Here is a 12,833-nt window from a genome sequence, read left to right as displayed (position 1 = left end):
CCTAGAGGTAAAGAAAAACATTTTTAAGTGAATCATAATGTTAATAATAGCAAATATGTAGTAAGTGCTGTGTGGAGGGGATTAATTTACCCCTGCTTAGAGATATTACTAGATGACTTCATTTAGAATAATACATGTATATTGTTAAAAATGTAAACTTCCCAAAGATTAGAAATGAAAAAAGAAGTCCTATTTTCTCTTTCTTCTCCATCCCTTTCTTGAAAGGTAACTACTTTTTCTTTTCCTTTTTTTTTTTTTAAAGATTTATTTATTTATTTGAAAGAGGTACACAGAAATACAGAGAGAATCTTTCATGTGCTAGTTCACTCCCCCAAAGACGTGAATGGCTGGAGCTTCCTCTGGGTGGGTTCAGGCGCCCAAGGACTTGGGCCATTTTCTGCTGCTTTCCCAGGTGCCCAAGGACTTGGGCCATTTTCTGCTGCTTTCCCAGGTGCATTAGCAGGGAGCTAGATTGGAAGAGGAGCAGCCAGATCTCAAACTGGCATCCATACAGGATGCCAGCAATGCAGGCAGTAGGTTTACTTGCTATGCCACAACAGTGGCCCCCACTTTTTCTTTTTTTAATAAACCTATTTTTAAAAACAGTTTTATTGGGGCCAGCATTGTACCCACGTGGGAGACCAGGAAGAAAGACTCCTGGCTTTCGACCAGCCCACTTCCAGCCATTGTGGCCATTTGGGGAGTGAACTAATGGATGGAAGACCTCTCTCTGTCTTTTCCTCTCTCTGTAACTGTGCTTTTCAAATAAATAAATAATTGAGGCTTTACAATTTTTTTTATTTGAGGAGCAGAGACAAGAGAGAGAGAGAGGAAGACAGACTGTCGGAGGGCTCCCATTTACTTGTTCAGTGCTCACATGGCTGGGGCTGGGTTAGGGCCGAAGCCAGGAGCTGGGAACATAATCCAGGTCTCCCATGCGGGTGGCAGGAACCCAATTACTTGAGGTATCACTACCTCCTTGGATCCTGCATTGGCGTGAAGCTGGAGAACAGAGCTGAGTATCAAAGCTAGGTAGTCTGATGAGGTATCTGGGTGTCATAATCACTAGGATAATAAACACCTGTCCAGGAAACCACTTTTTTTTTTTTTTTTTTAAGATTTATTTTATTCATTTGAAAGACAGAGTTAGAGAGAGAGGTCTTCTGTTCTGTTGGTTTACTCCCCAAATGACCGCAATGGCCAGAGCTGAGCTGATCTGAAGCCTGGAGCTGATCTAAATACAGGTCTCCTATGTGGGTGTGGGGGCCCAAGGACTTGGGCTATCTTCCAGTGCTTTCCCAGGCTATAGAAGAGAGCTGGGTCGGAAGTGGAGCAGCTGGGACTCAAACAGGTACCCACAAGGGATGCCAGGGCTGCAGGCGGTGGCTTTAACCCACTGCTCCATAGCGCCAGCCCTGGAAACTGCTTTTTTTTAACATTACAAGATTTATAATTATCTTCATATAAAACATTTGTATAGCATGCTACCTAAACTTCTTTGGGAATAAAAATTGTCACCTTCATGAGTTAAAGATAAAACTTAATAATATAACAATGGGGGCCAGCACTGTGGTGTAGTGGGTAAAGCCGCTGCCTGCAGTGCCGGCATCCCATATGGGTGCTGGTTTGAGTTCTGGCTGCTCCACTTCCGATCCAGCTCTCTTCTATGGCCTGGGAAGCAGTAGTAGATGACCCAAGTCCTGGGGCCCCTGCATCCATGTGGGAAGACCCAGAGGAAGCTCCTGGCTCCTGGCTTCGGATCATCACAGCTTCAGCTGTTGTGGCCAATTGGGGAGTGAACCAGCGGATGGAGGACCTCTCTCTCTCTGCCTCTCCTTCTCTCTCTGTATAACTCAGACTTTCATATAAATAAATAAATATTAAAATAATAACAACATACCAGGGGGTTAATTTTTAATCCATGTCTATGGTTAGAACATACACCATTTGTTTCTTTCTTCTGGCAGCCATTGCTGTGTTGGGTAGTTCATGTTTACATTCACTCTCTCCCCCTTCCTCCAGACTGTGGCAGAGGAAGAGCAAAAAGGTTATTTACAATATCTCCTAGGCTTTTCCCCTTTGCTTTGTTTGGCTTTCATTTTGTGTGGTTTCTTTGTGTTACCAAATGTTGAGCCATGAAACTTGATAGCTTTATAATCCCGCTGTGTTTGTTTAGTTACCAGGTAGAAAAGTGTTGTCATCAGCCATCTCTCCCAGCATCACTCCTCATGAGGACCCTTCCCAGCAGTTCCTGCAGGAGAGCCTGGAAAGAGTGTACAGTCTTCAGCACCTGGACCCTCAGGGTGCCCAGGAGCTGCTAGAGTTCACCATCAGGTATGGCAACCGTCACTTTTCTCTTTCTGAGTTTGCATTGCCGTCCTGCTCTGTTTGAATGGTTTTGAATGCTGGTGTTGGTTGTTAGGCTTGATTTTCTGACTTTTGGCCTGTTTTCCCACATGGTTTTAGGAACTATTGCCATTTGGGTCTTAGTGTGGTTTCAATATATTTTTTTAAAAAAAACTCTTTGATCAGTACAAAAGAAACTTTTAAAATTTTATTTCTTGTCTATGAGTTAGGATCGATGACAGAAATGCAATGTAACAGTGGCTTATTAGGAGGAAAGTTTAATTCTCTTTCATAGACAGGAAAAATGCTGAGATGACCATTGTAAATGTAGGCTTGTTCTTGTGTCTCCATCTTCTGCACTACTTGGCTTCTGCCTAAATTTCCAAGGTCTAATCTCTATTTTCCTGCCTGTGGGACAAAGGAAAGAACAAGAAAAGGGATCATTTCCATTCCCACCCCTTGTTAGGTACACTCCAAACATTGCACACTCTAATTTTATTTGCATCCCATAGGTTAGAACTTAAGTGAGATGTAGTCTTTATTTTGGGTAACTGATGCCTGGTTAATATTTGATGACTCTTACTCAGGACGAAGGGGAGAAAAAAATACTGAAGAATAATCAACAGGTTCTGCCTGACTTTATTAGAATGATCTGAATGCTATGAAAAGAATTGAAACCCATTTGCCTTTAGTAAAAGCAGTACTGTTTGTTTTTACAACAATAGAAAAATATGTTACTATTTGTTGCTTGGTTGAGAAGTCTCCTATCAGCCGCATTCACTGACTGGATAACTTTATTCCATACTGAGAAACAAGCTATATGCTGGAAGCAGATCGCCAGATAGGGTGTTGCCCTTAGAGAGCCCATGGAAGCAAGATGGACATAGACAGTGTGGCGGTGCAGAGTAGTGCTTTCTACTTTACTCATGCGTCTCTGTCCATTGCTGCATCTTAATGTGTTGTGAAGCAGTTCTGCTGCACCATCCTTTACATTACTGACCCCATTATGTTAGGTCATGTCAGTTACTCATTCTTTCACTTTGCAACATTAACCTTGTATTTATTCTAATAGACCAGATGCCAAGGATAGAGGGAAATACAAAATGGCCTTTGTTCTCAAGGTACTCAGTGTGTGTTACAGGACCTAGTGAGAAATCATTGATGGACTAAATGCTATAGTGGAGAGAAGTTTAGTGCTGTGCAGAAACATGTGACTGTGATTCGTCAACGTGGTAGTGGTCAGGGATGCCTCGCAGAGAAGAAGACCCAGTACGAAATGATGACTGAGCTTGTGAGTTTGGTAGTGCAGGTAATGGGGGGAAATTCTGAAGAGCCAGGAGATGAGGGAGAAAGGTCTCCTTGCAAAGCTGCAGTGGTGCAGTTTAGGATTGAGTGAATGGGGCTTTCAAAGTAGATTGATGTGGGTTCAAGTGTCAGCTCAACTACTTAATAGTTGTGTGTCCTTAGGCAAGTTAATTGCTCAGGGTTCATTTGTAGGGAAAAAAAAAAGGCTTTTCCTAATTTCAGCAGAGAAAAATGTGTGACAGTATGTTATATGACTCACATAATAATTGGGAAGGCTAAAGATACAGTCCAGGTTGAATTTCCAGAGCTTATTAGACCACCAAAAGAGCTGGTATTCCTTCTATAATGAAGAAGCTACCTTTGAGTCAGGATGCTAGTGATCTAGCTGTTGGCTTCACAACCTTGTCTTGTACTCTGTCTCCCACTTGAATTCATTCCTTATGCACAACTTGGGAGATTGTGTTTGACTGGTTGTGTTTGATGGTTCGTATGTGGAAATTAGCTCAAGGGAGTCTGGGAACTGTAGTTTTTCTATTTGTTTTTAAAGATTTATTTATTTATTTATTGAAAGAGTTATAGAGAATGGAGGAGAGACAGATTTTTCATCCATAGGTTCACTCCCCAAATAGCTGCAACTGCTTGACCCAGCCACACTGAAGCCAGGAGCCAGTACCTTTATCCGGTCTCCCATGTGGGTACAGAGTCCCAAGCACTTGGGTCATCTTCTGCAGCTTTCCCAGGTACATTAACAGGCAGCTGGATTAAAAGTGGAGCAACTGGGATGCAAATCGGTGTCCATATGGGATGCTGGCATCATAGGTGTTGGCTTAACCTGCTGTACCACAACTCCTGCCTCCAAAGGAAATGCAGTTTTTAACTTCACAGGCAATGCAGTCCAGGAAGTTACATTAAGTGAAGATTGGAATATGTGTGAGGAAGCCAGATTCACATAGCCCAAATACCAAATTTCTGTGTGTTTTAGATCACTCATTAGGAGACTTGGTAACTAGTTGGACATTGGTGGGAGTGAGAAATTGGGAGTAGTAAATGAATAGTCTGGTAATCCACTAACCCTATAAAATGTCACAGCCTGTTCTAGGCTCCTGTGGCAGTGCCATGGGGCAGGCTGAGCTGGGCTGAGAATGCCTGCCCCTGTGTATATGATTGTGGGTGGCACCAAGGGCACAAGTAGCCTCCTGCACCGCTTCCAGGGGGTGTTCCTTGCTGTGCTCTGGGAAGGCTGCACAGAGGCCTGTAGGGGCTCTGCCACTCTGAGGTTCCTTCAGCTACTCTGGCAGCAGGGCCTCCAGTGGCTCTGAGCCCCTAGTAGGGCAAGTTCACAAGGTCCCAGCGAGCAAGCTTTTTCAGTCTGACAAGAGAATACTGCTATGGACTTAATATCATAAACTGTTGGAGGCAATACTGCCAGTAATGATGCAGAACTCAAAAGAGTGAAAGCTTGTTGCATAATGATTGGAATGACACAAATCCTTATCAAGTTGGAACCTGGTAAAGAAAGCCAAGTAGTGTGAAGAAGCTGCATTGGCTACACAGGCTAAGGCTCAGTGATATTCTAAGTGATGAAGTGTTCGTGTGATACCATCTCTGTGATCAGTAACAATAAAGATTTCAAACACATGAAGTGATTTTAGCACCATAATTTGTTCTCTTGCTCAGTCATATTTTTGATATTTATTGAGTGTTTGCAGTGTGACAGAAGCAGTGCTTTAAATATGGTCTGCTGCCTGCTTTTGTGAGTAAGATGTGATTGAAAGACAGCCACACTCATTCATTCAGGTATTGTCAGTGGCTGTTTCCATGCTATGATAGGGCATTGAATACTTGCCACAGAGACCATATGGCTGGTAAAGCCCATAATATAGATTCTCTGACCTTTACAGAAAAAGTGTCCTGCCTCTTCATAAGCTGTGGACAGTCCTTGGCTCTGTGAGCCAAGATTCTGTTCCTTGCTGCATCACTTGTGAAGTGATACCTCAGTCATATTCTCTTTTTCTTCGCCTTCACCAATTTACTTAGTTTTAGAGGCCACTAAATGAAGTGTTGGCCCTGAGCCCAGAAGAATAAGCTCTACTTCTTGAGTCATCCCACCTAAATAAACATTGAGGTTTTGTCCTTGACAGTTTTATCCTGTTGGCACTAAACCGAGTGCAAAATGCACAAAAACGACAATTTGGTCAGCAGCTGAATTGCTGGATGCTAATAGGTGATCAGTAAACACCTGTTGATTTGAATGCCTTCGGGTCTGGGTTTTATGAGGTGACAGTCCTGCTGGGCTTTGGGCTGAGCTTTTGGCAGACCAGTATTCTCATGCTGTGCTCAGCCCTGGGCACTGTGTTTCTAGCCTGAGCGTGTTCTTAGGAGGGTCATCAGAATAATGAAAGATCAGGAAAGGAAAGTAGATGGAGCCGTAGCTATTGAAGGCCTACTGTACTTTACAGACATTATTACAGTTATGAAGTAATCTGCTAGGAAGTGGCAGAACCAGAATTTGAATTTAGCTCTGACTCTAAAATTGATGTTTTATGATACGCAGCACTGAAGGGGATTTAGGTTGGATTTACTTATAAAATAGCAAGAGCCTTTCCAATGTAATCAACTGCAACTGGAGGATCTAAATTTTAGAAGAAAATTCAGGGGCCCATGCTGTGACACAGTAAGCCACAGCCTGCAACAACCAGCATCTCATGTAGATGTGATTTTTGTTTTTAAAGATTTATGTGTTTATTTGAAAGGCAAAGTTACAGAGAGAGAAAGAGACAGAGACTACTGGTTCACTCCCCAAATGGCCACAATGGCCAGGGCTGGACCAGGTTAAAGCCAGGAGCCAGGACCTTCCACTGGGTCTGCCACAAGGATGCAGGAGCCCAAACACTTGAGCCATCTTCTGCTTCTTTCCCAGGCGTACTAGCAGGGAACTGGATCAGCATTGAAGCTGCCGGGACTTGAACTGCCACCCATATTTGATGCCAGCATTGCAGGCAGAGGCCTAATTCACTATGCCACAATGCTGGCCCCAGATGTGATTTTTTAAAATTAATATTTATTTGTTTGTTTGAAAGGAAGAGCAACAGAGAGAGATACTTTTCTTCTGCTGGTTTACTTCCCAAATGGCTGCAACAGCCAAGACTGGGTCACATTGAAACTAGGAGCCAGGAACTACATTCTGGTCTCCCACCTGGTGGCAAGTACCCAAGCACTTAAGCCATCTTCCCAGGCACATTAGCAGTTAGCTGGATTGGAAGCCAAGCATCTGGTACTCAAGCTGGCACTCCAATATGGGATGCTGGTGTTGTAAGTGGCTGCTTAACCCACTGCACCACCACAGCAGATGCGATGTTTTGTGAGGTTCTGCTGCCCTTCATTAGAAGAGCTGTTATCTGTCAAATGCCATTGTATACCCACTCCTCAAAATTCACTGAATTTGAAGTCAGACATTGGGAATTATCACAGTTTTACAAGGAGTGAGCTATAATTTGCAGTTGGCTTGTTCACTTACTGTAAGGTTTCTGAGTATCCAGCACATTCTCTGTGATGTGAGCACTCCATGGTAAATAAAGACAGCCAGATAAAAACGGAGCTTACATGAGTTGGCATAGGGTGCTCTAGAAGAATGAGAGGGGCAGGCATCCTTCTTTGGATGGGGTAAGCTTTGACCTGAAGAACGAGTAAGAATTAGCCAAGTGAAGAAGGGATAGGGCATGATCAAGGACTAGGAACGGGAAAGTTTCAGACCAGAACATGGGTGTTTCTAGCTTTTCATCACACTGCTCTGTATCTGGTTAACAGTTTGTATGAAGTAATACTTCCTAGAATAATGAGATTTGAAACATAAAGAATCCTGGGCCCTCAACTCCCTCATCTGTAAACTAAGGATGCTGTGTATCTCAGAGGACTGTTATGAAGTTTGTTATAATAATATGTGAAGAGCATTTTGAGGAAGGCAGTTACGAAAGTGTTCACTGGGCATTTGTGAACTTTTCCTTTAAAATCTAGATCCAACTGTGGCTCACCTGACACATTGGAAAGGACTAGCTGTTTTATAAGTAAATCCAATCTAAATTTTCTGAGTGTAATCATGTTTAACATTCACTATTGAATGCTACAGTCACTTTTCTGCTGTTTCTCAAGAGATTTAATGACCTCCACTTTCCACACACCGGTTCACTCCACAGATAGGCCAGGCTGAAGCCGGGAGCCAAGAGCTTAATTTGGGTCTTCCACGTGGGTGCAGAGGCCCAAGCATTTGTGCCACCTTCTGCTGCCTTTCCCAGGCCATTAGCAGGGAGCTGGATTGGTAGTGGAGCAGCCGGGTCATAAACTGGCACACAAATGTGATGCCATCCATTTGAGGCAGCAGCTTTACCTGCTACTCCACAACACCATCCCCAATTATATCACTTTTGAAGTGTTCCACAATAAAGTTGTAATTTTGGTGTAAAACAGCTCACTTTAATCTGGAATCGATACGACTTCATTTCTGGAATCATTAGAAATACACTTCTTTTCTTACGGGAAGTCATTTATACACTAAGTAACTATAAGGACCGTGGGATTTCATGCTTGAATTCTTTAGAATCCTCCTTTTGTTGTTCAGCTTTTTTTTTTTTTTTTTTTTTTTTTTTTTTTTTTTATTTGACAGAGTTAGAAAGTGAGAGAGAGAAACAGAGAGAAAGGTCTTCCTTCTGTTGGTTCACCCCCAAAAAGGCCGCTGCGGCCGGTGCTGCGCCGATCCGAAGCCAGGAGCCAGGTGCTTCTTCCTGGTCTCCTCTGCGAGTGCAGGGGCCTAAGCACTTGGCCATCCTCCACTGCCTTCCTGGGCCACATCAGAGAGCTGGACTGGAAGAAGAGCAACCGGAACTAGAACCCAGCGCCCATATGGGATGCGGTGCCACAGGCAGAAGATTAACCAAATGAGCCACGGCGCCGGCCCCCTGTTCAGCTTTTAATGTCACTAAGGAACATTGCCAGTTTTGTAGTCTGGGAACTAGTCACTAATTAAAGAGGTAGAAATAAATGCTTGTAACTTACAATCATCTAGGTGCAAGGATGAATATAGATTTTTTTTTAAAGATTTATTTATTTAGGCTGGCACTGCGACTCACTAGGCTAATCCTCCGCCTGTGGCACCGGCACCCTGGGTTCTAGTCCCAGTTGGGGTGCCAGATTCTGTCCCAATTGCTCCTCTTCCAGTCCAGCTCTCTGCTATGGCCCAGGAAGGCAGTGGAGGATGGCCCAAGTGGTTGGGCCCTGCACCCGTATGGGAGACCAGGAGGAAGCACCTGGCTCCGGGCTTTGGATCGGCACAGCGCGCTGGCCGTAGTGGCCATTTGGGGGGTGAACCAACGGAAGGAAGACCTTTCTCTTTGTCTCTTTCTCTCTCACTAACTCTGCCTGTCAAAAAAAAAAAAAAGATTTATTTATTTATTTGAAAGAGTTATACAGAGAGAGAAGGAGAGGCAGAGAGAGAGAGAGAGAGAGAGAGAGGTCTTCCATCAACTGGTTCACTCCCCAAGTGGCTGCAACAGCTAGAGCTGCACCGATTCGAAGCCAGGAGCTTTTTCCTGGTCTCCCATGTGGGTGCGTTGGGCCATCTTCTACTGCTTTCCCAGGCCTCAGCAGAGAGCTGGATTGGAAGTGGAGCAGCCGCACTTGAACCGCTTCCCATATGGGGTGCTGGCACTGCAGGTGGCGGCTTTACCTGCTATGCCACAGCACTGGCCCCAATATAGCTTTTAAAAAAATCACCTGGACCTTGGGACCGGCACTGTGGCATAGCAGGTAAAGCCACTGCCTGCAGCTAGCATCCCATATGGGCACCAGTTGGAGCCCTGGCTGCTCCACTTCCTATCCATCTCTCTGATATGGCCTGGGAAAGCAGTAGAAGATGGCCCACATCCTTGGTCCCCTGCAGCGATATGGGAGACCTAGAAGAAACTCCTGGCTTCTGATTTCAGATCCAAATGGCCCAGATCTGGCGGTTGCAATCATTTGGGGAGTGAACCAGCAGATGGAAGACCTCTCTCTCTCTCTCTCTCTCTCTGCCTCTGCCTCTCTGTAACTCTGCCTTTCAAATAAATAAATAATTATTTTATAAAAAAAAATCACTTAGACCTTGTAGTATTTTTTTTCTAAGATTCCATGGTGGCTGGCTCCGCAGCTCAATAGGCTAATCCTCTGCCTGCAGTGCTGGCACACCGGGTTCTAGTCCCAGTCGGAGCGCCGGATTCTGTCCTGGTTGCTCCTCTTCCAGTCCAGCTCTCTGCTGTGGCCTGGGAGCACAGTGGAGGATGGCCCAAATCCTTGGGCCCTGCACCCACATGGGAGATCAGGGGAGGCACCTGGCTCCTGGCTTCTGATCAGCGCAGTTCGCCAGCCGCAGCGGCCATTGAAGGGTGAACCCATGGAAAAAGGAAGACCTTTCTTTTTCTCACTGTCTACTCTGCCTGTCCAAAAATAAAATAAATAATAAATAAATAAATAAATAAAAATTTCCATGTTGTGTCACCAAGCTACTAAGAGATACTAAATTACTAGTTATAAATTTAATGTTTAGAGATTGTGAGAGATTGAAAGTAATGTGTAGCCATAAGTAACTTTTGATTTGCATATCCAGTGTTTTTTCCCCATCTTTAGCATATTTAAAAAAATAACCAATTCAGCATATTGTGTAAGTATCAAAAAAACCCACAGTATACGTATACTTGTTTTCTCCTAATTATTTAAAAAAATAACTCTTTTTTTTTTTTTTTTTTTTTTTTTTTTTTTTTTGCATCACAGATTCAGGGTTGCTCTAGTGTGTGTTCCCAGGAGGGCTCTTTTGCCTTGCCATATCACATCTGTAGAAATGTGAACCAGTGTATCTGGGTTTATGTTATTAACAATTTTTTTCCTTTATTTTTCATTTTTGTTTTGAAAGGCAGAGAATGAGAGACAGACAGATAGATGAAGAGCCACCCTGTGGCTCACTCCCACAACAGCCAGGGCTGGGCTAGGCTGTAGTCAGGAGCCTACAACTCAATCCAGATCAGGAGTGGAGGAGCCAGATCTCGAACCAGGCACTCCAGTATGGAGTGTGGGTACCCCAAGTGGTGAACTAACCACTGAGCCTAATGTCTTCTTCTGCAACTGGTTTTAAATCAGTTGTGGTCTCACCTGTATTGTATGTATTCATAAATAATGAAAAGAGTTAACTAATAAATAGATAAAAAGAAGACTTTTGGAGCCGGACAGACCTGGGTTCATGTCCTTTTTTTGCCACTTATTTATTCTGTGACCTTGTGCAAGCCACTTAAACTCTGGTCTTCAGTTTCGTGCTCAGTGAGATGGGATTAACTGCAATTCATGTTGTGACGATTAAATGAGCACAAATTTGGAGATGCATAGCACAGTCCAGTGTACATAGAAGGTGCTCTTTTTATCTTTCTCCTTTAGTAAGTGATGGTCTTCCAATGTATGCCTAGATTGAAGCTTCCTGAGGACTGTGAGCATAAAGAGATTCAGAGATGAAACACTATCACACAGAGGACTTTGCCCAGGGCTAGCAAGTTTCCATGTAGGTTTGCCTAGTAGTTCAGATTTCCCATGGCGATTGGATTGGGTTGCATCTTGTTCTATGTAATTCAGAGCAATTGCTACAATCCAGAGACAGGAGAATGACTTAATATCTGAAGGCAGTTACTATATAGTCAGCTGGTCAGTGTTTTTTTTTTTTTTTTTTAAGTATTTATTTGTGTTCATCCACTTGAAAGGCGCAGTCTCACACACACACACACACACACACACACACACACACACCCTTCTTGTTTACTCCACAAATGGCTACAACAGCCAGGGCTGTGTCAAGGTGAAACCAGGAGCCTGGAACCTCATTTGAGTCTATCACATGGATGACAGGGGTCCTATTTGAGCCAATATCTGCTGCCTCCCAGGATGCATTAGCAGGGAGCAGATCAGAAGCAGAACAGCTGGGACTTGAACTGGCACTCAGTATGGGATGCAGGTGTCCCACGCTGCAGCTTAATCTACTGTGCCACCACATCTGTTCCTGTTCTCTATAATTATTCAGAAAGCAGAATCTTCCTGGGTGATGAAATGCTTCAGAAATAGAATGGTTCAGGCGTGTCTCTTGTGAGAAACACCAGAGAAGTCAGAGAGAGACAAGCTTACCACCAAATTCACATTTTTCATGTTGTTAGTTTGTTCAGGGTTTGTGAGCAGGCATTCCGGGACAAACTGAGGCCACTCAGTCTCATGAGAGAGATGATATCTACCATAGTCACAATTTCTTCTGTCAATTTGGGGATAATTTGCTCTGTGCTCCTCTGTGGGACATCTCTTTTGTAGCATCAAGGCCCCCTAGGAAACAGATTATTATCATAAAATTGCCAACTGTGCATAAGATTAGAGGGAGGGGCTTAGTCCAATGGACAGCTTTGTCCAGGCTACTATGAAACCTGAAAAAGCTTCCCTGGTGACCCACAGTTATTGTTTCTATACAGAATTTTGATGTTGCCATGAAAAATAATGAAGTTTCCTGTGAATGGTGAGATGGATTGTTAGGTAACATATATGCACAAGAAAAAAAAAAGCAGTACAAAGGAACTGGTAATGGTGGTTGTCTCTGGGAAGGTGTACAGTGGAGTAGGACACCAGAATGCAGATATAAGGAGGAGGACTATTTTGATTATTTACTTCTTAGTATCTTTTGAATCCTGTATCTTATAATTCTATACTTTGGATATATATTACCTATTCAAAAACCAATATTGCTAACCCCCAAACAACTATTTTAGTGTCCCTTCTCATTTCTTTTCCACAGGCAGATACGTTTTTATATGGATGCAGTCATTGTGTCTACCTATCTTCAGTTAGGTAATGAATAAATTTTTTTTGATAGGCAGAGTTAGACAGTGAGAGAGAGACAGAGAGAAAGGTCTTCCTTTTTCCGTTGGTTCACCCCACAAATGGCCACTACGGCCGGCACGTTGCGCCAATCCGAAGCCAGGAGCCAGGTGCTTCCTCCTGGTCTACCACGCGGGTGGCGGGCCCAAGGACCTGTGCCGTCCTCCACTGCACCCCCAGACTACAGCAGAGAGCTGGCCTGGAAGAGGAGCAACCAGGACAGAATCCGGCACCCCAACTGGGACTAGAATCTGGTGTGC

At 43.8% G+C, this 12,833-nt stretch overlaps 1 protein-coding gene and 1 long non-coding RNA gene across 4 annotated transcripts in view; one reads left to right on the top strand and one right to left on the bottom strand.

Annotated features, from left to right (window-relative positions):
- The window catches only part of INTS4 (integrator complex subunit 4), a 108,919-nt gene that overhangs the window by 71,285 nt on the left and 24,801 nt on the right, over positions 1–12,833 (top strand). For all 3 annotated transcript variants that reach the window (XR_016233027.1, XM_002708672.6, XM_089331478.1), the window contains one exon: positions 2,177–2,334. Coding sequence is in view for 2 of the 3 variants with exons in the window: in XM_002708672.6 (XP_002708718.1) it covers positions 2,177–2,334 (158 nt within the window). In the remaining variant the exon portion in view is untranslated. The remainder of the gene's footprint in view (positions 1–2,176; positions 2,335–12,833) is intronic.
- LOC108177230 (uncharacterized) lies at positions 2,540–12,027 on the bottom strand. The gene is made up of 2 exons (XR_001794046.3): positions 11,839–12,027; positions 2,540–2,754 (listed from the first exon to the last, which is right to left on the bottom strand). It is a non-coding gene; the product is annotated as an uncharacterized LOC108177230 (long non-coding RNA).

Source organism: Oryctolagus cuniculus, chromosome 1 (genome assembly GCF_051225735.1).
Source record: "Oryctolagus cuniculus isolate XC-2025 breed Fujian yellow rabbit chromosome 1, ASM5122573v1, whole genome shotgun sequence".
NCBI lineage: Eukaryota > Metazoa > Chordata > Mammalia > Lagomorpha > Leporidae > Oryctolagus > Oryctolagus cuniculus.
This window is presented reverse-complemented; position numbering and strand designations above follow the sequence as displayed.